General features: G+C 35.6%; 1 protein-coding gene and 1 long non-coding RNA gene across 4 annotated transcripts in view; one reads left to right on the top strand and one right to left on the bottom strand.

Annotated features, from left to right (window-relative positions):
- Window positions 1–1072: 1072 nt before the first annotated feature.
- LOC117111187 (zinc finger protein 236-like) lies at window positions 1073–14116 on the bottom strand. Of its 2 annotated transcripts, XR_004445834.1 has the most exons (9): window positions 13733–14116; window positions 10255–10595; window positions 9833–9975; window positions 8787–8917; window positions 4072–8312; window positions 3091–3334; window positions 2365–2499; window positions 1747–2062; window positions 1073–1592 (listed from the first exon to the last, which is right to left on the bottom strand). XR_004445834.1 is itself a non-coding variant. In XM_033254073.1 (8 exons), the coding sequence occupies exons 1-8, from the start codon at window positions 13782–13784 to the stop codon at window positions 1851–1853; spliced, it is 5499 nt and encodes a 1832-aa protein (XP_033109964.1). In that variant the 5' UTR covers window positions 13785–14116; the 3' UTR covers window positions 1073–1850. The 2 variants fall into 2 exon arrangements, 1 of the variants encoding a protein (XP_033109964.1); XM_033254073.1 differs by having other exon boundaries at window positions 1073–2062.
- A 2162-nt stretch (window positions 14117–16278) lies between these two features.
- Window positions 16279–23971, top strand: part of LOC117111190 — a 116464-nt gene continuing 108771 nt past the window's right edge. For both annotated transcript variants that reach the window (XR_004445835.1, XR_004445836.1), the window contains exons 1-3: window positions 16279–16325; window positions 19627–19790; window positions 20527–20640. This is a non-coding gene — a long non-coding RNA (uncharacterized LOC117111190). The remainder of the gene's footprint in view (window positions 16326–19626; window positions 19791–20526; window positions 20641–23971) is intronic.

Genomic DNA, 23971 nt, shown 5'->3' with positions numbered 1-23971 from the left:
ACATTTGAAATTTGTAGATATTGTTTGTAAATGAAACGATGGAATTAGATTACCTGATTTTGTTGTACAGAGGAGAATTACAATACCTGTACAGTATTTTGATACTTTTTTGTGAAGTAGCAGAATTGTCACTCAAGATTTCCCTCTTTGATAACTCTAAATCATTTTATGTATACGCGTTATATTTCTAATTATATTAGAAAATGAGGATTGGATAAATTTGATAATTGTGCTTGTAATTATTAAGTGTGTAACATGACTGCATTTTGAAAAGCGAAGATGATGAGTTGTGTATGTACATTATGCATAGAAAAGGCAGTCAAAAAATTATTACAAACCACAGAACACACATTATTTTAATTATTTTCCAAAGATTTATGAACTAAAATTCTTGGAGAATGCAGGGTATGAATCAGTTCTTTTCACCGTACTGATGTGGAAGTCAAGTGATTTTGCTTCCAAGTTTTCTCTCTCACACATCAAATGTATTTTCTTTTCTTAATTTTTGAATATATTTTCTGGATGAAAAATAATTTAAAAAAAATAAAAATGCATTGGAAGTGGATTTGTTTTTGAAATTTTATACAATTCTGAATTTCTGTTTTAAACAAATGTAAAAGAAACTTTGTACATGTAAACAAAATACACATTGGCATCATTTTGATTCTAAACCATATTTTGGCCTTTATTTCATAAATTAAATTGAACTTTACAAAATATCACTTTCAGACAATAAAATACATGCTTTTTAAATGGCAAATTATGAACAATAAATATTTTATAGTTTACAACTCAATACAGTAGTTACAAACAAAAATTTCCCCAATGTCCATCTGTACAAATACTGTATAAATAACCCATGAAGGTTATTAACTTTTTGAACTTCAACAATTTCTTGATTCAACAAAATAATTTCATTTAGTTCTTATGATCACAAAATTATTTTTCTTATACACATCTAGATGTGTATAAGAGACAGGTCACACCCCCCCCCCAAATGCTCTTATGTCAACCTCCTTCCCCTAAAAAATGCTCTTATGTCAATAATCCTAGATATACCACAGAGAATTGGTCATGAGTGAAGTCAATTATTTATTATTATTATTTTTATTTATTTAATTAGAATATATAGTGGTATCACTGACTCCAGGTAAATACTGAGTAAATACAAAACAGAATATTAGTTCAAACCAAAATTCAATAGTGGTAATAGCTGAAATAATTTGCAATACAATACTTGTACAATAAAGTTGATTTTGTAATAGTAACATCTGAATCAACAACATTCATTGAAAATGCATCACAATGGAATGCAAAAATTTAACAGATAAAATCAAAATCATTAGTTATACTGCACTGTTGACTAGAATGTCTTTAATGTTACATATTGATTTGATTTCTTGAATAAATACATTGTGTCTAATACTGTAATTAAAAAGATTTTACAAACAACCTATTAGAGCCCATATTGATTCAAATTTGAGAACCCCTACCACAAAAATGAGTCTTCTGTTTCAGTCAATTTCATCCCATTTATAATAATACCATTAGCATTATCAGTGACGGAAGTGAAGGAAGAAAAGTAATTATGTACGGAAGTATGTAGTATGTCATGGCAAGTTAATACCAGAATGCCTGTCTCCACAAAGAAGCTCAAATCTTAGTATCTGATACAGTAAACCTGAGGTGGATGAAGGCACCCTGGGATTGCCATATGTACCACATGGTAACCAGATGCACTGCTGGGCTCCACTGCATTTCATTGGTAGTCTATTGGTCTAGAGTCATCCAAACCACCTCTCATTCTGTAAGGAAATCCATGAGTCTCATCCTTTTCTTAAACTGTTTACTCAATCAGCAAAGAAGTTCATAGTTCCATCCAGATCGAGACCTTCTGTTACATTATCAACCTCATCCCCTGATTTCACTGTTGGGTCATTAAATGACTCGTCACCAATGACCTCATTGAGGTCTAAAGCTATTCCAACCCCAACTTCCATTAGGTTTGTGCCAGGTATTAGCTTATCTTGGTGATTGCGAATAATATGCGTCTTTAGATTTCCTATAAAATAGAAAGGCAAAATTTTATTGGCTTAAAATTTGTGGTAAGTGTGTTGAAAAGTAAATAAATGAAGAGAAGGAAAATATGCTCGCTGTGCACAATGGTCATCAGCTGTTGCGATTCAATGCAGAGGGCAAAAACACTACGCCCACCCAACAGATTGTTTTTATTGATGATGTGTTTAACTGCCACCGACAATCAGCAGTCGGTTTCACGTTGTCTAATGCTCACAGGGACTGTTGTGCAATGCAGTGAGTGCAGGCTTGAGAACCGGAAAAAAAAAACCTAATTGCTGAACTTACCTCTTTGAGAAAACAAATGCTCACAACAAGGGCACTTGTGGGGCCGTTCACCTGTATGAGTATTCATATGGATTGAAAGAGCATTTTTCTGGTTGAATGCTTTATCGCACTGTGGGCATTTGAACGGTCGTTCACCTAAATAGAAGAAATAAATTATAAAAATTACTAGTCAAGTCAAAAAAAAGTACAGCTAATAATGCGGTTGCTGTCAATCATGGAATAATCCAATAGAACATCATGCATATCATTAAATACTGTATATGACTGTATAAAATATATAGTTGAACTTGCCAAGTTGAATCAAAATGGCATTGAAAAATTGTTTGACTTGTATAAATTTGACTTGCAGATCGTTACTTAATGGAGAAAACAACAATTTGGCATGTAAAATAAGATCGACTTAGAAATTATTCAAATTAGGCAGGCGACTTAGGCAAGTTCAAATGTATTTAATAATAGAGGGAGAATACGATTGCCCATAGTTACAGTCAAGGGGCTCTCTTCATTCAATTTATAATATTACAAAACTGAAGTTTTGGCTTCTAAAGTCCATCTCTTCTCAGACTACGTCTCAGCTATAACATATTTTCTTGGAGCTCTGAACTCACAGGCTGGGTCGGCCACTCCTGCACACGCAAATCTGCTCAACTTTCCCACAAATTCACACTTTCACACTCAAGGTCTGAAAAGCAACCAGCGTGCCAATTAATGTACAGTAAACCTCACCTGTATGTATCCGTCTATGCCTCTCCAACTGGCTAGGCTTAGCAAATGCTTTGTTACACTCTGAGCACACATGGGGTGTGGGTTTATTTCTGCTAGGTGACGGGCCTGGCTGATGTGTGGCAAGGTGCTCCTTCAGGTGACCCATGCGTTTGAATGCCTTGGTACAAATTTGGCACACATGGGGTCTTACCTCTTCATGTGCTTCTCGTTGGTGGCGCCTCAATTGGTTCATCTGAGTAAAAACCTATAATGAAAAAGTAAATATGCACCAACAATGAGATGATCATAATTTGATGCGTGATATTCTTGATGATAACCTTTGGAAAAGCAGTTTATTCTTGGAAGAAACAACTTGGCCATTATTAACACGATGGAATTCTTATGCTATATTATATTATGAGGAGTTACAACTAACAGGATTTGAACTCTGGAAATCCACAGTCCTGATGTTTTGTAGTCAGGCATAATACAATGATTGGTAAAATTAACATGCAGAGAACAGTGGCAATATGGACAACAAATGAACAAATACATACATACATACATACATACATACATAGATACATACACACACACACACACACACACCCCCACACACACCCACACCCACACACCCACACACACACACACATACATACACACATACACACATACACACATACATACATACATACATACATACATACATACATACATACATACATACATACATACATATATACATATATATATATATATATATATATATATAAAATGAAATCAGTAAACTAATTACATATAAATAATGAAAATGTTAACACAATTATTTACATAATCTTTTAGATATAAATGCATTATATATAAATAATGGATGATCTATTAGATGTTAAATAATGAATTATATATAAATAATTGTGTTAAATAATAAATTTACACTTGGCGCCTCATAGGTTTCTTAGCATTTTATAAAGCACTTCCTAAATGAAGTAAAAAATTACTCACTACTTTGCACTCAGGTTCTGTGCAAGGGTAGATGGCACCAATAGATGCTGCAGCTGAAAGGGCGCTACTAGATGCAGCATTCACTTCATCCTTGTCTAGACGTTGATTACCATGAGTGAGGTTCTCTCCAAGTAGATCAGCACTTTGTTCTGATGCTTCAACCATTCCTTCACCTAATCCAGTTACATCCATAGAGGTATCGGAAAATGCAGTCTGTGGGGTACGACTTCTGCTATCCTGCACTGAAGCAGCCTGTGGTAGTAGCTCCTGCTGAAAGAGAATATTCTGAGGGAGTGTCAGTGTTTCCCCACTTTCCAGAGAAAGCTGTATGCTATTGCCAGCTTCAGCCTGTGATTGTATGGTACTTGCTGCAAGTGGTAATGCTGGTGCTTCTGAGGCTTGTGTTATCTGGATGTTTTCATAGGATGTCTGGGGGAGTAAAGACTGAGTGGCATCATCTTGGACTCTGTCTTGGGACTGCAAAAATATCTGAGGTGTCGCCTCTTGCACCATATGGCCCTGGATCTGTGGATCTGTTACAGACTGTGAATTACCTTGTACTTTTTCTGGTCTGTTAACTCTGTGACTGCCAACTTCAGATATATTTTGAGTATTAGATACAGGCTCTGTCACCTGTGTTTGCTGTAGCATAGCTGGTACAGCAGCATAACCTGAATCAGTTTGCACAATGCGAATAGCATCAGCATGGTTGGCACCGTTATCAACAACTTGCACTGTACCGGAATCTGATGAGTGTTGTACCTGAAGTATATTTTGTGAAAGAGCATTTCCATCAAGCTGAACTAAGAAATTAGGTTGCATTTCTATATTCTGGATGACTGCTCCATGTGGTAAAGAGGTCTCAGAGCTTGCCTGGATTGTTCCTAATTCAGTTTGAAGAGTAACAGGATTCAAAACAGCCTGCTGAAGTTGTTGCAGAATACTTGGATCAATCTGGACAGTAATGTTAGAGTCTAGGCCAGAAATTTGCCCAAGGTTAGCAGTGCTCAGCTGCAACTGCATGCCCTCTAAGCCCTGTGTCAATACCGTTGCTATTGAACCATCACTGAGCTGTGCATACTCACCACCTGTTAAGGCAATAGGAACAACACCTTGAGGAAATGCTGCCTGTAAGTTGCTTTGATCCACAGTACCAGAAGTTGTCTGTACTTGGCAAACAGATGTGTTCGGTTCTGATGTCATGGCAACTGAAGCTGATTGAATATTTGCTTCATTTTCAATTTGCATGGCTTGTACCACCTGCTTAGCTTGTGCCTGTTTACGCTGTTTTTTTGTTGCAGTCTCAGGTTTCAGATGCTGCTGGATATGCATCTTTCTAGATCCAGAAGTACGGAAACACTCATCACAATGAGGACATTTAAAAGGCCTTGCTCCTGTATGCAATCTCATGTGAACTTTTAAGCTACCCTTTGTAGCAAACTGTGATTCACACATGTGACAAGTAAACTGTTTAGAACCATTGTGAACTCTCATGTGACAATCTAAAGTTGATTTAACAGCAAAGGCTTTGTCACACCTTTCACATTGGAATGGTTTTTCACCAGTATGTATTCGTTGGTGACGCACAAGATCACTTGGCTTCTTGAAGCTTTTTGGACATTTAGTGCATTGATTCTTATGTTTTGGACCCTTTTTTAACTCTTCCAACTTATCCTTAATTTCACTAATGCGGTCTTTTTCTGCAGCAGACTGAATAAGAATGGTTTCCGATACAGAGAGTCCTTTGGTTGGTGACGAATTAACAAGATGCATGGCTTCCTCACTAGTTAACTGCAATACATCTTTGGCTTTCTTTGTAATCTTAGTTTGTTCTTTCAAATGTGATGCTTCATGGCGTTTCAGTAGAAGTTTTGTCCGGAATGTCTGATTGCACTGATCACATTTGAAAGGTCTCTCAGAACTATGTACTGTCATATGTCTATGTAAAGATCCATTGGTTGAGAAGGCTGCTTGACAGATATTGCAGCGGAAACTCTTTACACCACTATGAGTTCGCAAATGGGACTTCAGGACACCTGCAGTGACAAAAGCTCTTCCACATTGCTCGCAAGGATACGGCTTCTCACCAGTGTGAGATCGTACGTGCTGCTTCAAGTGGCTAGACTTCTTAAAGGCTTTTGAACAATAGGAACAAACATAAGTTCTTTTCCCATCATCAGTGTCATTTTGCACTTGTGGTTGAAGCATACTGTTTAGCATAATGGCTTGCATGGCAGAGCTGTTTGCAGTCTGCTGCTGTAAAATTGATGATCGTTGGCCAGTAATGGCTTCTAACTGTTGTTGAATCTGTTGGGTTTGCAAGCTGATCTGCTGCTCCTGAGAGAGGGCTTGCTGGTTGGCTGCCAATACTTGCTGATTTGCAAGGGCATTCAATGTCTGTTGTGTAAGAGTCACTTGTGTTAGGTTCCGAGTCCCTAGTGCTGCTTGAGTCAGGGTCTCCTGGGATAATCCTTCTTGGAGCATACCAGTCGGCTCTGTCAATGTTTCTTGGACAACCGTATTATGTGCTACAGTTTGGTCAGATAGGTTAGTAGCAGGACCAAGAGCCTGTGCTTGACCAAGTTGTTCCAAGATGGCTGTAGTCTGCTCTTCAAGCTCAGCAAGGCTAGCGTCCTGTTGCTGCTGCTGTTGCTGACTGACAACTTGGTCTTGTCCATGTTGTTGCTGCTCCAGCTGCTGCATAGCAAGTTCTCTTTTATGTGTCTTCATATGCTTTTTACAATTCACAGAGGTCTTGAAGGTTTTTTGACAGTAAGGGCACATGAATGGGCGTAGTTCACTATGTGTTGACATATGCCTTTTGAGGCTTCCACTAGTAGTAAACAGACCATTGCACATACCGCATTGATGATTCTTAACACCTGTATGAGTCCGCATGTGGGCTTTGAGTACACCTGTTGACACAAAACACTTTCCACACTCAGTGCATTTGTAAGGTTTCTCACCAGTGTGAGAACGTGTATGCTGTTTAAGATGACTAGATTTCTTGAAGGCACGTGCACAGTGGCCACATTTGTAAGGTCTATCAACACTTCCAATCTGCTGAAGATCGCCAGATAAAAATTGGTTGATTGAACTACGTGATGGCTGTTGAATTAGCCCATTATCGGTAATCAGGATAGGTTCTTGAAGCGTGACTTCAGGAAGGTCCACTGAAGGCTTAGGTCTTGACGTTCTTCTTGGTCTTCTTATTGTGGCCTCCTTGTAGTGGGAAGCAATGTGTGTTTTCCTATGACCTGAAGTCCTAAACTTTTTATCACAATGTGGACAACTAAAGGGTTTTGCTCCAGTATGTAGGCGTAAGTGAACTTTCATACTGCCGTGTGTTGTAAAGCATTTATTACAAACATGACACTTGTATTCTTTGACACCTGTATGAGTACGCATATGGGCAGTTAGAGTACTCTTCACAGTAAATGCCCTTTGACATTCAGCACATTTGTAAGGCTTTTCTCGAGTATGTATCCTGATATGCCTCTGAAGATCACTTGGCTTCTTAAAAGATTTTTGACAAAAATCGCAATGATGAAATCGAGAAACTCCACGCCTTTTAATCTGCTGCTTTTTCAGAAGTATTCCAACAGAGTGAGCTACTTGTTGGACACATTGTATAACATCATGACTACCTTGCAAAGGTACAATCATTGATCCATCATTTCCATCTTGACTCTGTTGGCTTTGACTTTCAGCTTCTGCAGCTGCAGTCAGACCACTGTTTTCTAATGCCTCTTGTAAGATGTCTGAGCTGATGTTACTACTCATGGCTATTTGTTGAATTTGGTTTGTTGCATCTGTGGCATCAGTTACTTGCTGGGAGAGGCCCATCAACTGTTGAACAACATCGTCAACTGCCTGGTCACTCAATCCTAATCGATTCTGTAGCATCATATTAACTGGTTCAACTTCCTCAATAATATCAATATGAGGACTAGTCAAGACCAAGCCTTCTTCACCGTGCATTCTACTCACATGTGCATTTAAGCTTCCCAGCTTCCGGAAGACACATGTGCATTCTTCACATTGGTATGTGTTGTGCATTCCTCGGTTGATTTCATGCACTCTGGCTATATGGGCTCGAAGATTTCCCTTCTGTGAGAATGTCTGCGGGCAAAGGTCACAGCGATGAGGTCGTTCCCCTGTGTGCTTTGTCATGTGGATGAGGAGTGCTCCTTTCTGATTAAATGCCTTGTCACATTGGTCACAAGAGTAAGGCCGCTCACCTAATTAATAATGGCAAGAGCGAGTTAGAATAAATCATAAAATTTTGAATTGATTTCGTTAATTTAGTTATTAAATTTGTGACCAACAAACAGTGAAATACAATAATTATCAAACACAAAAACAATAACATAGACAAAGGTCAAAGATTATATGAAGTTGAAGGGCAGATGTATTTCATGGAGCCAATGGCCAACCAAAAATAGGTTTAATTTTATAGGACTACATCTTTTCTTTTTTATTCCCAATATCAAAATATCTCAAAGAGCTCAATCACCAAGCGCATAGAGGTTTGTTTGCATGATGCACTATACAAATCCAATTATTATCATTGTTAATGTATAATGGCCTCAATGTAACCTCACTCGCCGTTTCGGGTTGGCCTATTTCGTGTTTCATTTTCTTTTATTAAAGCATAGAGATAATCGTGTTACACGACTTAAAATAAATGATTTACTTTTGGAAATTAGACCGACCTGTGTGTATTCTTCGATGTCGTAGGAGTTGGCTTGGTTTCTGGAAACATTTTCCACAGTGATCACATTCATGTTGAAAGGCTGAGCGATCGATGTGCTTACGATAACACTTTGCATTCAACAGGTTGGACCTAAATGGGACACAGTTAAGGCTCAAGAGATGACTAAGCACATCAAAATGTTAAGCTGTGAATTGAGGCAACTCAAAATAATAATTTAACAACTTCTTGAAATAATATTACAATTATTATAATTTTATTATTATCTAATAATTAATTCAGTTTTTATTTCAAAAAATATCAAAATCACTTATTATATAATCATTTAGGAAAATATGAAAAGATTACTCTTCGTTTGAACAAAGCCGAATTGGATTTTAATTTTTTATATAATCATTATTTTTACATAAACTTAAAGCCAAGCACTCACTCCGTCATACGCCGGTCGTACAACGGATCCAACTCCGGTCTTTGCCACCACAAGGCGACGTGACACCGTCTGCTGATTTTCGGTGGCAGTGTAACGGATTGGTTGCGCTCTCCAAGGAAGCGTGTCGGCCGATGACCGCCGGCACAGTGAGTGCCCGGCTTGAAAAATAGTAATCTTGTGCTATTGGATTGGATATATTCGGCGTAAACACCGAAGAGAGCCCACTAAAGTCTAGAAGAAGACTTATTTCCAGTGGGGTCCTTCTGGTGGTGATTGGGCATTACACCGGGAGACAATCCCCTACTCTTTTCCGAAGAGTATTTAACATGCACAGGGGCCATAAATGCACACGGAGCCAACAGCTTAAACGTCTCATCCAAAAGACGGTGCGCTATTGTAACTGTATTTCAGCCCTGCAGCTGAAACACAAAGAGAGGCAGCCATGGGAATTGAACCAAGGACCTAGAGATCTCCATGGTTCAGCACACACACAATGGCTACCACCAGATTAGCCGACTGAACTAAGCTGCTCTTGTTAGAGCTTTAAAACAATTTTTTTAATGATTAAGCACTGTTAATTGATATTCAATCATGAAAAAATATATGATCAAACTAACTTGGCCTTGTAGTGGTATCGTATCATGTGTTCTTTGAGTGCCGATGGTAGGGAAAAAACTTCACCGCATATTTTACAGTCCACTGCAGCACCATCTTCGAAATTGTTATCTGTATGAGTTTTCAGATGCTTGTCAAGTTCACTCTTGAGGGAAAAACAATTTTCAATAAACAGTGTGTACTTTATTCAGATAAATAAAACAACAGAGACTAGAGCAGGCACTCCGTAGAGTGCCTCCACCATGTCCATTGACATTTGACCTTTTAATCAAAAAGATTTAGTCACTTCTTCCTCCACTAAATTTTATGATCAATCAATTAGATATTAAGTATAATCATGATTAGTGATATTTTCATGTGATCTTGATCTTTGACATTTAAAAAAGGGAAAAATGATCAACTTTTATTACAGCCTTTTTTTTACCTGAAAATTAAACTCTTCTCCACAGTCTTGGCAATCAAGGCATTCATCTTCCTCATGTATAAGAAGATGAGCCTTCAAACTAGCAACTCTGGAGAACTTCTTGTGGCACGTGTAATCGGGACACTGTGGTGTATCTAACTTATGCAGTGCTTTGTGTAGCATCAAGTTGTATTCCTTGTTGAACGCCTCAGGACAGGCCTGGCACTTGTGTGGTTTTTCGTAATCGTGTTTACGTTCATGCCGTTTTAATCGGGCCCATTTAGGAAATTCCTGCTCACATTTGTCACATTTATATGGGCCAGTGCCTGGAGATTTGGAACCAGAATTTTCATCATTGATTCCTAAAAGATAAAATACAATTTATGAGTATCTTTTTTTTTTATTGATTGATGTAGTGTATTGTGTACTTTTCTGTGTATTGATACATAAAAAGCCACAAATTAAAAATGAATGTGGACAAAAACATATATAAAAATCAGAAGAGCGCCCAAAGATGAATTGCGCCTTCGTGTGTTGGAAGCACAATGTATCAATCGCATTAGGCCCTCTATAAACTTTCCTTATTACTTGATTTTTTTTTTTTCTCTCTCTTCTCAATACTTTCCAACACCTGTTAGCTTATTAGCACAGTATATAAGACCTGGCCTGCCTAATTCCTGTCTCAGTTGCTGATGTGTCATTGATACGACGAAATATTCAACACTATTCTTGTGGATTGGTATATTCACTCTTTAGGTCATTCAATACGTATTCTCAATCATGAAATTAATATTATTTATAGGTATTATTGAGAAGGAGATCACTCGGCAACAGATCCCTTTGACGCGACAAACCTATGTGTTCCCCGCTTTTGGATCGCGTGTGGGCGTATTACCCTATAATTCACATTTTTTCGTTAGCAACAACTTGGCAACGACATGCATTTATACGCTTCCAGCCAGAGCAGTTGTGCAATAAAACGTTTGCTTTTAACCCATTAAATATCTTCATAATGAACAATGTTCCCCTGATTAGATTTTTTCTGGCTTTTGGTATGTTATTATTTGTATATTTCAGGAACGGATTCCGTAAAATATTTATGTTAAAATTACTTCTGTGTTCATTTTAATTTTGTCTAAAGATTGACTGGTTCGACTATAAAGCTAAGTCAGCGTAAAACTGAAAAATACTCAGATTTTAGATTCATTTTTCGAATAGTTAACCTTCGTTAACCCTAAAATGACTTAGTTTATTATAATCCTTAATCATTTATTAATTAATATCTGTTAAAATTAGAATTGGCGAATTTTGGCCAATTTATGAAAATTGAAGTTGAAATATACTATACTTTTATAGGTCATGTAAATGTTCCATTAAATTCGAAACTTTTCTGGTGGAAAATATTAATATGTTTGATATTTTATGAGCGATAAATGTATCAGCTTCAAAATAGAAAAGATTGCGCAGCCATAGTGATTGACAGTATGTAGTGCGCATTGAGAAAAGAAGGTGCTCTCCATTTCGTCATGTTCAATTTTTTGGTCAACTATGCCTGCTGAAAATTTGATGGCGGGAAACACATGGGACTTCAAAGGCATCGCGCAAACGTTCTTTACGTGCTGCGGCAACTTTGATCTTGGTTCATTTGCATAGCGCTGCGTGCGCGTAGATTTGCCGAGTGATCTCCTTCTCAATAATACCTCCATGCTATAACCATCCACCAGATCTTGTTTTACCCTCAAGTGTATAATGTTGTTGCGTCCGAAAGAGCAAAAGAGAGTGGTTTAGGCAAGGGTTACTGTGGGGGAGGAAATGGCGGTCTTAAAAGCATCAACTGGGGGGGAGGAGGAACAGAGGCGGATTTAGGGTGGGCCGGGCTGGAATGTAAAAAAAAAAAGAAAAAAAAAAAGAAAGAAAGAAAAAGAAAAGCCTGATCACCCAAAATGCCTCAGGGGTTATTTTTGGGCGTCTAGAAAACAAACATTTCCCCCCGACCCCAGGGTAGTGTTATCCCGATAGGCCCCACTTTTGGACATCTCTAGATCCACCCCTGGGGAAATCTACTGCTGATTTTGGTGGGTCATCATTAAGTCTTTTTGTTACGATACAAACATGTGAATACAGTAGTGCATGTAGGTTATGTACTGGTATACAAATTTCATAAATTAAATAAAATTATATACTGTATATATTATAATAGTCTTTTTGTTACGATACAAACAAAATTTATACTGTATATAAAAATATATAAAATATTTTAATAGTTATAACTGATACATAATGTAATTCAAATTGGAATTTTTGTAAATATAATTAGATAAAAAATGTTAATGCACTGTAGGCCTATCTCTGTAATTCTTCTTCCTTAATCTTTATGAGAATTTTTGCAATAACTTCTGTTTTCTCAATGATTTTAGTGTTTTCTTTTATAGACGTCTTTTGAATGTGTTTTTAATTAATTTGTCAACACTGTTTTGTTTTATCCAATCATGTTTTATAATTGATTGCAATAAAGTTGAATTTGAATGTTGAATAACTTTAGGGCACATAGAAAAAATATATTAGATTATCACCCTTTAAAAAAAAAAGTGATGAGGGCAGCCGGGTTTTTTTTTCTTTTTTAATTAGAACAATCGAATATTGCTTTTTTTTATTGATGAGGGAGGGACTGTTTTTATTTGGCAAGAATATTGTAAATATCGTATAGAAACTGGTTTAATTTTATTGTTTTTTTAAAGAAAATGTTTTTCCAGTCACAAAATTGCATGTTTTTTTTGGGTTTTTTTTTATGCTCTTGAAATAAATGATGCGGCAAAATTTTTTTTTTATTCCCGCATCAATATTTCCCAAATTTTTGAAGTGGGCGGGAGTGATATAAATTTAACCATTTTTTCTAGACCTATGTGCTTAGAGAAGTTTGTTTGTGAAAAAAAATATTTCTGGTCTCGGTGGATTAGATCCCAAGACCATGGGTAGGAACGCAAGTATCTTTCACGGATTCCACCCATGTAGGCTAGCCATGGATAGGTGGAGCCTATCCTTACCTTACAACCTAGGCCTAAATGGATGGATGGTATACTAGCCTAGGGTAGGGTAGCTACTCTTCTCAAATGGATGTACCAGCGGACTAACGATCCGAACAAGCGGTACCACTGGCCTAGTCTAGGCCCACAAACATTTTCATGGCCTTCGTTGGCAATCGAATATGATTCAAAATATTGTGGATGTATTTCATGTCACTGAAAACCATATTTGAAGATAAATACACATAAATATTAAGGGATCAGATAAGATTCAAGGAAGTGCCTCAAATTTCGCCGCCAACGATTTGAGTAAAGTGAAAATTGATGTATTATTCCGCTCATAAGGAGTAGCTGATTTACTCACAAACCTTAAATACGGAACTACATGGTGAAGGCAAAACGCGGAAAGAAGGACTGACTCAAATATTGTGAATAATTATTGATAATTAACCCACTAAACATATCAGGATACCTACCTGATAAACCGTCAATACGAATCTTCAACTTAGGAGGCCTTCCACGCGGCATTTTAGTCGATTTTTAGAGTTTATTTGCAAAAGAACATGGCTGTTGCTCGGACGCTTGCTGGTGACGTCATGTATAGCAGTATCACATATCCCGGATGTAACGAATATAGGCCATTGTGTTTTGAAATTCTGTACTGGATAGAAACACATTTTCAGTTCACCTGATAACGTAAAAGCAGTCGTAATTATATGTGACCGTCGATGCATCGAAATACTAAACGCCTTAAAAACACAAATTCCTTGCCTCACAAATATTAGTGTGTTAAAATAGAGCTTTACGATTATATTTTATATGACACTGAAATTATCTATCAATCCACATGACATATACAATACAAGTCGGCCTAGAGAGTAAATACTAGGCCTACCTGTCCGCCTTTCTCAGATTCAGATTTTTCAGATATCATTTATTGTCACAAGGCCAGCCATATGAACTACATGGAGGTAACAAAATCGTGCTTTACAAATATATTTCAATAATCTTTATCATTATTTTCTTAAAAAATTGGGGACATTTGGTAGGTAATTTAAATTAATACTGTGATGGGATCGGTTAAAACATGGAGAAAAAAAAAATATTCTCCATGATTCAAACAACAGGCCAACTTCGCTCCATTTACTTATACCATTTTATTTTCTCCATGCTTATACCATGGACTGATGATCGCTAAAAACACAAACACACGTGTGTCCCACAGACGCTTAAGTAATACGTCACGTTGTTTTACGTACAACGTTTACGCTATCTTCACACACTTACGAAGTGGACTATTGTATATACAAGGAAGAGGCGGGGCTTAGCGGAAATATCCATGCTAAACTCCGTGCTGTATATGCTCCAGTGACCGAGTTTCACTTAAGTACTTTGAACCATTTTTATCCTGTCGATGATTTTAGATTTATCATCATCATCATCATCATCATCATCATCATCATCATCATCATCATCATCATCATCATCATCATCATCATCATCATCATCATCATCATCATCATCATTATTATCATGACATCATCCTCATCATCATCATCATCATCATTATTATCATGACATCATCCTCATCATCATCATCATCATCATCATCATAATTACATATTATTTAATAGGCCTATTTAATTTTGTTGTTTGGATGTCATACATAGACGAGGCTTATAAAGGCATGAGTGTTTCCTAGTATACTATTACTGCCATCATGAGCGAAAAAAACTTCAATTCTGTATTGCTTAATTTGTATATTTAATGAGTTATTCACTTACAATTAAATATTTGAATAAGAAAAAATCCCATGTCAGCCATTATTGGCTGCCGAAGGAATTAATTAATATAGCGAAATGTCTGAAATCAGCCTAAGATAATATTTTTTTGATCAGTTGTTTTGTGTGAAGATGACACATTTGATCCGTTTATAAATAAACTTTACAAAATTGAATTTTCGAGGTTTTCCATTTTTATAGGCAGTCTAATAGCCTGTCAATAGGGCCTACTAGGAAACACAAAACTTGATTACATTCGCTGTGAGTTGTTATTAGCTTATGCTTTAACGTTGCAAAAATATAGTCAGAATACGTTGTAAAGACATAGCCTAAACTATATCACCTATCCCATGGGATTTCAGTCAACGTTTTTACGTCCTGTTATCCGCCTAAGTTCATTACAGGGTGGGAGGAGTTTGTTAGGTGTGGGGTGCGAGTTTGTTTTTAGGGCGAGTTTGTTAGGGATTAACAATGAATTTAATAGATATAATTTTAATCTAAAGAATAAAGTTTGTTGCAATATTTGAATTTTAACAAGCGCCTACTATAAATAGTAATAGCCCAATAATATATTGACCAGCGTGACCACTCACAATTTTTGATATACACAAAGACTAGGTCGAAATTACCCAAGATTCAGCAAAAATTGCCCAAAATTACTCAAGCTTCCTGAAAATGCATTAAAATTTGAAAAAAAAAAACAAAAAACAACGTGTTTTTCGCATGTATAGTTTCTCTTTTAGTTCAATTTATAACCCATTTTTTTTATTGTAATTGTTTGTGTTAATTATTAAAATTAATATTCATGAGGTTATACGGATAGAAAAATACGCCCTCAGTCGGCCAGTGTTATCAGTAGATCAGTGATCAAATTTTAGTATGTAATGCATTAATTAGGTAAGATCAATGGCAACGCAAATCACAAAAAAACAATTCTGAGCCCATGTTTACAGCAATTAACAATGTTATGTGCAGTTCGTTGAGTTTTGCTTACTTGAATGGACTGAAATATACTTTGTTACTTCTTAATTCTTCCTCTATGACAAAAATATTAAATTTTCTTAGTAAAAATAAAATACCCAATGATTTGAACGGAATACCCAAGAACCCAAGACCAAGTCAAAATACCCAAGATCTTGGGTAAATACCCAAGCAGTGGTCACACTGATATTGACGAAACCTGAACAAAACAAAAACACTGAAAACAGAATATTTATGTTTGTCGCCCTCTTTTGACAAACCTAACTTATTCCGCGAAAAACGAATTGCAGACGGAAGAGATATGGAGGTAAGAAAAAATATGTACTAAATAAAAATTGTCTTGACATTTTAATTTAATTTGTCTGTATACTTTGGCATCTGACAAAAGGAATGGAATGGAATACATCGGTTTACGCGAAAATTAATATATGTCTCTGGCCTAGTCCTAGGCTGAGTGGATCACATGGATATGCACTTCTTATTCCCGACAAGATGCGCAAGCCTGGCCTAGGCTAGGCCCTAGGCTAGGCTTGGTAGGGCCAGGCCTTACCTCCTAGCTAGGGTAGGCATCCCTAGGCCTGCCCTAGCCTTAAGACTCTATGTTGTACAATACAAGGCCTAGCCTAGCCTAAACATAGTAGTAGTACTAGTAGCCTGTATGTAGGCCTAGACCTAAACTCATTTTGAACCAAGCCGTAGTAGACATTGAATGATTAGGCAAGGGCCTATCTATTCTAGGCATAGGCCTAGGGGCCTAGCCCATAGGCTAGATAGAGTATGCCTAGCATAGGCCTAGGCCCTACCTAGACTAGCCTAACCCTAGGCAAAGCATTACAATTTGTTTTGGATTTGTTAGGTGTGGGGTGCGAGTTTGTTTTTAGGGCGAGTTTGTTAGGGATTAACAATGAATTTAATAGATATAATAGGACTGTGTTTAGGCCTTTGCGTAAACCATTTCACAAGGGATATCGAATTTCCCACTTGTACAGTGAAAGTGACCCAAAGCACATTCACACAAGTAGGGCCTAGAGTAAAGAATTTATGATTTCATAATAGAATAAAATATAAGCAGCATAAACATCAGTAATATAATCAAGCATTGAATAGTAATTTCCTTGAATAGTATAAAGTCATGGAACTTAACCACTTTTTGCTACCTCACCTAAACTGTATATGGTCGGGCCGCTGACCTCAGTGTGGCCTGAGGGAGACCGGAATCCAACCGTTGATAATAATTTATAATAGTTCAACGTTTTAAAACTACTAATTACAGAAATTTGTAGCTTTATGATAATATTTATACAATGTAATTTTCTGTAAAGAAATTATTATTTATACCTCTAAAACAAAAATCATGTCGTTCGGGCAAATATTGACTAAGAAATCGCAGTTTTTCATCAACATGTTGCTAAAATTAGAAGGCGCAATACCTTCCTATTCTTTAGCATTAGAAATTGTTGAATTTTAAGATTCAAAAAAGATAGATAGCTTAAAAAACACGTCCAAAATGATTGGTTTTCATGCGATTTCGAGCCGTTTGGCCTCGCTTTTACGGAATTTTTGAGACCCAAAACAAATTATAATTATGTCTAATCAGGACAGCACGGATCACTACAAATGTTAGGCCTACCTAGGCTAGGGTAGTAGGACACTGTACAATCCGGATGCAATTTTTTTTGCAAAAGTTGGGCAGAATTCAGCCCCTTTTTCCTGAAATTCACAGAATTACTACTAGGCCTAGCCCTAATTTTTGCATCTATTTTACAGTGTGGGGTAGGCCCGACAATAGAGTTAGCATTCTCTTCTTACAGTCATGTTTTTTTTTCACGATAAAAAATCAATTCTATCATTGTAAAGTACTTTGCAAATTTTCTACATTTATTCTACACATATGAGGCAGCATTAGTAATAAAAATAACAAGCCTCCCTCATCACTTTCCTAGCCTAGGCCAAGATAGGGTGATAAACTAACAATTTTTTTATTGATTGGTCCTAAAATGTTTTCACCTCACCCCTACATACTGTAGTTATGGTGTGGAATGATTGACCACCTGTTAGGAAGATAAGAAAATAGAGAGTGGAGATAATAATTTGGGGATTGATTGTCATTTCATTGCAAAACACATGTTTTAGGGTGAATTTTATTGTCTTGGTTTTCTACAATAATTAATTAAATGTATAGTTCACTGCACAAGATAATAAACAGTTTTGCAAATGACCACAAGTAATGAATTTACCTACTAATTTTTTTTACTAATTTTCCAATTTACCTATGATAACTAATAAGTGAGGAGTGTCGAGCAAAATATGTTTTTTTTTTTTGTACACTTAATTGTGAATAATTCAGTAATTATTATTTAATAATATTGAAATCTGTTTATATATGACTGTATATAAGTTTAAAACTGATTGTTTTACATAATATTAATATGTAATCTAGACGATTAAATGTCAAATTTTAAGTTTGAGGTCACATCCTGGAGCACACTTTCGCAGTACGCGATTATAAACTGATCAATATTGAACTCGTTTTTTTCGTTATCAATCTTAATGAAGCGAAGACACACAGATGTATCCCTTTATTGTTCTTTAGATTTTTAACTGTCAGACGACTATCAAATACTGACTGCCATGGAACTAAACTTTTGTCTTATTTCCCCTTCACGATGGATCGAAGACCCTTATTAAGATGTCATTGTCTTTGACGATCAGTAAATGTTTTGCACTTGACACCAATCCTTCAAGCTAACTAGCATTCGTATTTGAACATATGAAAAGCGGATCATCTCTTACAGATGGCAAAATCGATTGATAATTCCTGAATAGTTATCTGTTATGATGTGTACAATTATTTCCTATAGTTGGTATTTTTGACAACACTATTTTGACATACAAAACATCATTAATCAACGACAAAAGCGGCAGAATGCGTAGCTTAATGTGACGGGAGTGTCGACACTGACACATGCTTCAAGGCGCTTTCCTGACTGTCATTTTGAATTCTGCTGGTTATTGACTTCCATGAAATCACAGTGTCCCTCACGGTCACATGATCATTGTAGCGAGCCCACATCAGTACTTGAATGTAGAGTTTAATACTAGGCAACAACTAAAGATTCGTTAATTAATGAAGCAGTGGATGTAATTAGCTTTGTTATAAGAAATAATTCCTTTTTTGCTTATTAATGTAAACATACTGCGCTATCTTTCTTGAGATTGGCTAACTACTATAAATAATAATAATGTAAAAAAATAATAATATTAATAATAATGTGAAATATTGAATACTTCACTTTATGTTTTAGGCAAAGGTTTCAAAGTATAGTGAATTAATTAGTTAGTTAAAATTAAAGACCCGCTATTAAACTATACATTTATTGTATAATTTTGATTAAATTTTGCTTTTTTGTGCTAGTTGCAAACATTTACATTTGTGGTATACTATGTTTAATAAGTTTGGTAAATGATTTTTACAACAAAATTTCTAAAATGAAAAACCTAGAAAATAAATAATTAAATGTATCCTATTGTCAGTAACATACAGTATCAAGTAGATCTCAATAAACTGAATTCTAAGTGACTTTTTAATTTTCTAAATTTTGTTCTAGCCCCCTCATGTGTTGGAAGAAGCAAGAAGCTAGGTAGGATGTTACAGTAACAACAAGGTACACCCAGTGTCCATTAAAAATGGTGGAATAATTAAATTCGCTCACTGATTTACGCCTTCAATCAACTGCTAGTTTATGCTGACAATCAACCGTGCAACATTCACGTACGTTTCGCGCCTCATTCACGATATCATTATCTCCGATGCTCATTAATGCGTGCATGCTTTTGAAATTGATATGCTTGCTTCAGATTAAGACCGGCGAAAGACGAAGGCATTAGTACAAAAGATGAAATGTAGCCTGTGAAATTGAGTGAGTGATCTGGCTTGAGCTTGCCTTCTGGTAATTCATATGATATACAAAACCAGTGTGACCCACAATATAGTCAGTCTTTGTACTTTAGTACCCTGTGCATGAATTAAAGAACACCATAACAATTATTAAACACACACTGATTTACTGACAACATTTGGTGAATTTGCTTGGATAACCTTTCATCTTCCATCACTTATTTTTAAGTATGCAAATGAAGATGTAACATTACATGTGATACTGACAGTTAACTGTATTTACATGCACAACAAAAGGATAAAATTTGAATTGTAAGAATAAAAAGTAAAAAGAAAAGTATTTTAGTGAAATTTCATTACGAAGCATAGACATATATCTTGAATAAGGACTATATTTAAAAAAAATTTTTTTTCAAAACTGTATGTGATTGGCGAATGCAGTCTATCTAAATTAACCAAATGATACCGTATGTAATAATGGAAAATGGAATTTATGTATTCATTATGTTTATTTTTAAAAAAAATTTTATATGTAATGTAACATGCCAAGCCTGACATCATTCTTCAGTATTTTATGTCACTTTTGTGGGTTTTTTTTCCTTATTTATAGACCTGAATTTATCCCGTCAATCACATATTTACAGTAGCAATAGAATAGAATAATCCATATGAGAAGTATCAAGGACTGTGTAATACACCTGTGCTCATTTGCATAAATAACAAGGTATGTATCATCTCTATGATCTTCGTAGAACTAGGTAGGATGCTGTGTGTGTTTTGCTGTTCTCCACATCGGATGGAGACCCACTTTGAAAGTAATTTATTTTACTTTTTTATTATCCCGCCGGCCCTTGTGGAGAATCAGAGATCAACATTTATTGTACCTTTTTTGTTCTTTTTGACTGTTTTATCCTTTTACATTGTAATTTTTTTGGTTAAATAAATGAAGTGAAATGAAATGGTGTGCGGCCCACCTACAGTGTTCGCCTGTCAGCCTGCCGCTGAACATCTGTAAGAGGTAATCATTAAAACAGAGAATAAAGTGGTATAAATGCAGTGGTTCTTTGATAACTTGTAATCTTATGAGATGTAAAGCCTTGGTCGTGGAGCTACATTCAGATAAATCAAGAAACAAAATGCTTGAAAGAATATAAAGCCTGGCAAACCTTATTTATGTTAGAAAGTTTCCATTCTCTTCAATGGAATGAACGTTATCCTACAACTTCATTTGTTCTCTGTGAGTCCTTAATATTGTGATGCCGTGTGATGATTGTCTGTGGCCGACTGGATTGTTGGTGGATCGCCATAAAACTATATGTTGTGCGTTCCTTGCTGTGTTGCGTTATCCAATAGAAACTTGTTGACTACCCACCATTGACACAGTGAATGCATGGATTTAGTAAGAGAACAGAAATTATATTATCATGTTTTTGTTGGATTTTGACTTTAAAATAATTTGTTAATTGCATTTTTTCATGGAATTTTCTAATCAAAGAGTTATAAAGCTTCTGAGTGGTGATTGGGATGAAGATGTTTTAGTATTCCCTTTTTTTCAGCCATCTTTAAAGTATTTTTCTGGTAGTTATATAATAACTTGTCCTAGTTTCATAATTCCCTATAGTTCACATTCATTTGTGATAAAGAATGACATCATACATCATTATTTATACTAAACTGTGCATTTTGTTAACTGAATAATGGTATATAAGTATTACACCTGTCTCTTATACACATCTAGATGTGTATAAGAGACAGTCTTCGTAGAACTAGGTAGGATGCTGTGTGTGTTTTGCTGTTCTCTGATTTCCCACATCGGATGGAGACCCACTTTGAAAGTAATTTATTTTACTTTTTTGTTATCCCGCCGGCCCTTGTGGGGAATCAGAGATCAACATTTATTGTACCTTTTTTGTTCTTTTTGACTGTTTTATCCTTTTACATTGTAATTTTTTTTGGTTAAATAAATGAAGTGAAATGAAATGGTGTGCGGCCCACCTACAGTGTTCGCCTGTCAGCCTGCTGCTGAACATCTGTAAGAGGTAATCATTAAAACAGAGAATAAAGTGGTATAAATGCAGTGGTTCTTTGATAACTGGATTGTTGGTGGATCGCCATAAAACTAATATGTTGTACGTTCCTTGCCGTGTTGCGTTATCCAATAGAAACTTGTCGACTACCCACAATTGATGCAGTGAATGCATGGATTTAGTAAGAGAACAGAAATTATATTATCATGTTTTTGTTGGATTTTGACTTTAAAATAATTTGTTAATTGCATTTTTTCATGGAATTTTCTAATCAAAGAGTTATAAAGCTTCTGAGTGGTGATTGGGATGAAGATGTTTTAGTATTCCCTTTTTTTCAGCCATCTTTAAAGTATTTTTCTGGTAGTTATATAATAACTTGTCCTAGTTTCATAATTCCCTATAGTTCACATTCATTTGTGATAAAGAATGACATCATACATCATTATTTATACTAAACTGTGCATTTTGTTAACTGAATAATGGTATATAATTAGCTCAGCCTAACATCCGCACAGAAGGCTCTTTGTCCCTAACTCTCCTAGCCAACAGGGAAGCTAGTGTATTGACATGCGAATGACTGAAAGATGAGCTGATCCAGGCCTTTGACAGATTGATTGATAGATTGCTGCCAGACCCCAGGTGGCAGAGCATTCTGTTCCCAGGTTGGCTTGCTGAAATTTCGCTGACTCAAAAACCCAGATTTGTGTGGGTAAAGATCAAAGGCATATGTTTATCTCTCTTGATTGATTGATGTATTTTGGAGGTCATTGGTTGGAAACATCAGTCTATTCATAAATCACTTTGTCGCAACATTATTTATGACTGGCCATGGCAGTGAGTGGTGTAGGGCTTTTGATGTTTAACATCAGATATAATTTATAGAATTTCTTATCTTGTAAGCACACTACCAGAAAATACTCACCAGTTCACCATTCTCATATTTTTATTCTGACTCTTCAAAGTTGTTCATAAAAAAGCAGCAACAAATGCTTTTAATTAATTATTGATTTAGTATAAATAATCATCTTTGTTTAAGAGATAGTATTACACTATTAATCATATAGTATGCTTTTTTCCATGATATTACTAAGTTTTTTGTAATTTATTTTTATTTATTTTTTTATTCGGTAAACAATAATACATACAGAGCAACATGAAAAGAAAGACATCAAGTGAACTGATAAATAAACAATTGTTAACAATTTTACAAAAAAAAAGAAAGATACAGCAGATCGCCCATATAACCTATCAAAAGTGCCATCTTGTGTTTGGTTTATTCTTCTTGATTGAGTTGTAACTAACTTCAGTTAAAATCATTTCTAACAAATATGCAAGAATTATAATTATAAAAATATGATGATATATGATTTTAAGCCATAAGTGATTTTGGAAATCATTTGTTCTTTTCTTTTTATTTTTCCATATTGCTAATCAGATTAGACACAACCTGAAAATTTGATCTGGCCAATGGAATTTCAAAAGCATGATTTTTATCTCACTGACCCAGTACAGTAAATTGAGTTACCAGCTTAAAAAAAATTGATCTTTTTGTCCGAATAGTTTAAACTATGTAATAATTATTAGACTCCACACATCTGGAAGAGTGCCAGTGAATGGGAAAAACTGTGTAACCAATCATTCATGTACATGACATATCTGGGCCAGGCCCCAGCTCTCCGCTTATGTCCAAAGCAGATCAAGATATTGTCTCATAGGTTTTGATGTGGCCATAAATTTAATATTGTACATGCCATATTATTTGAAGGGAAAGGATCAAGTAAACACTAATTTGTAATAGATCATGCAACAGCATGACCCTGTGAACAAAAAGAATATGAGAACAGAAGGAAATAAATCTGTTATTAGGAGGATATAAGTTGTATGCAAGAAGAATAACAAAACTCATTGTTTTTAAGCGAGCTTTAGAGAAAGCAATGATTTTATTGTACAATATTATTAAAGGAAGTGTAAAACATTGTTAAGTTTAACTAACATGTGTCATATAATATGTATAACATTATCAATGGT

The sequence above is a fragment of the Anneissia japonica genome, unplaced genomic scaffold (genome assembly GCF_011630105.1).
Source record: "Anneissia japonica isolate Jap-2015-1 unplaced genomic scaffold, ASM1163010v1 scaffold288008_len1385354_cov213, whole genome shotgun sequence".
Taxonomy (NCBI): domain Eukaryota; kingdom Metazoa; phylum Echinodermata; class Crinoidea; order Comatulida; family Comatulidae; genus Anneissia; species Anneissia japonica.
This window is presented reverse-complemented; position numbering and strand designations above follow the sequence as displayed.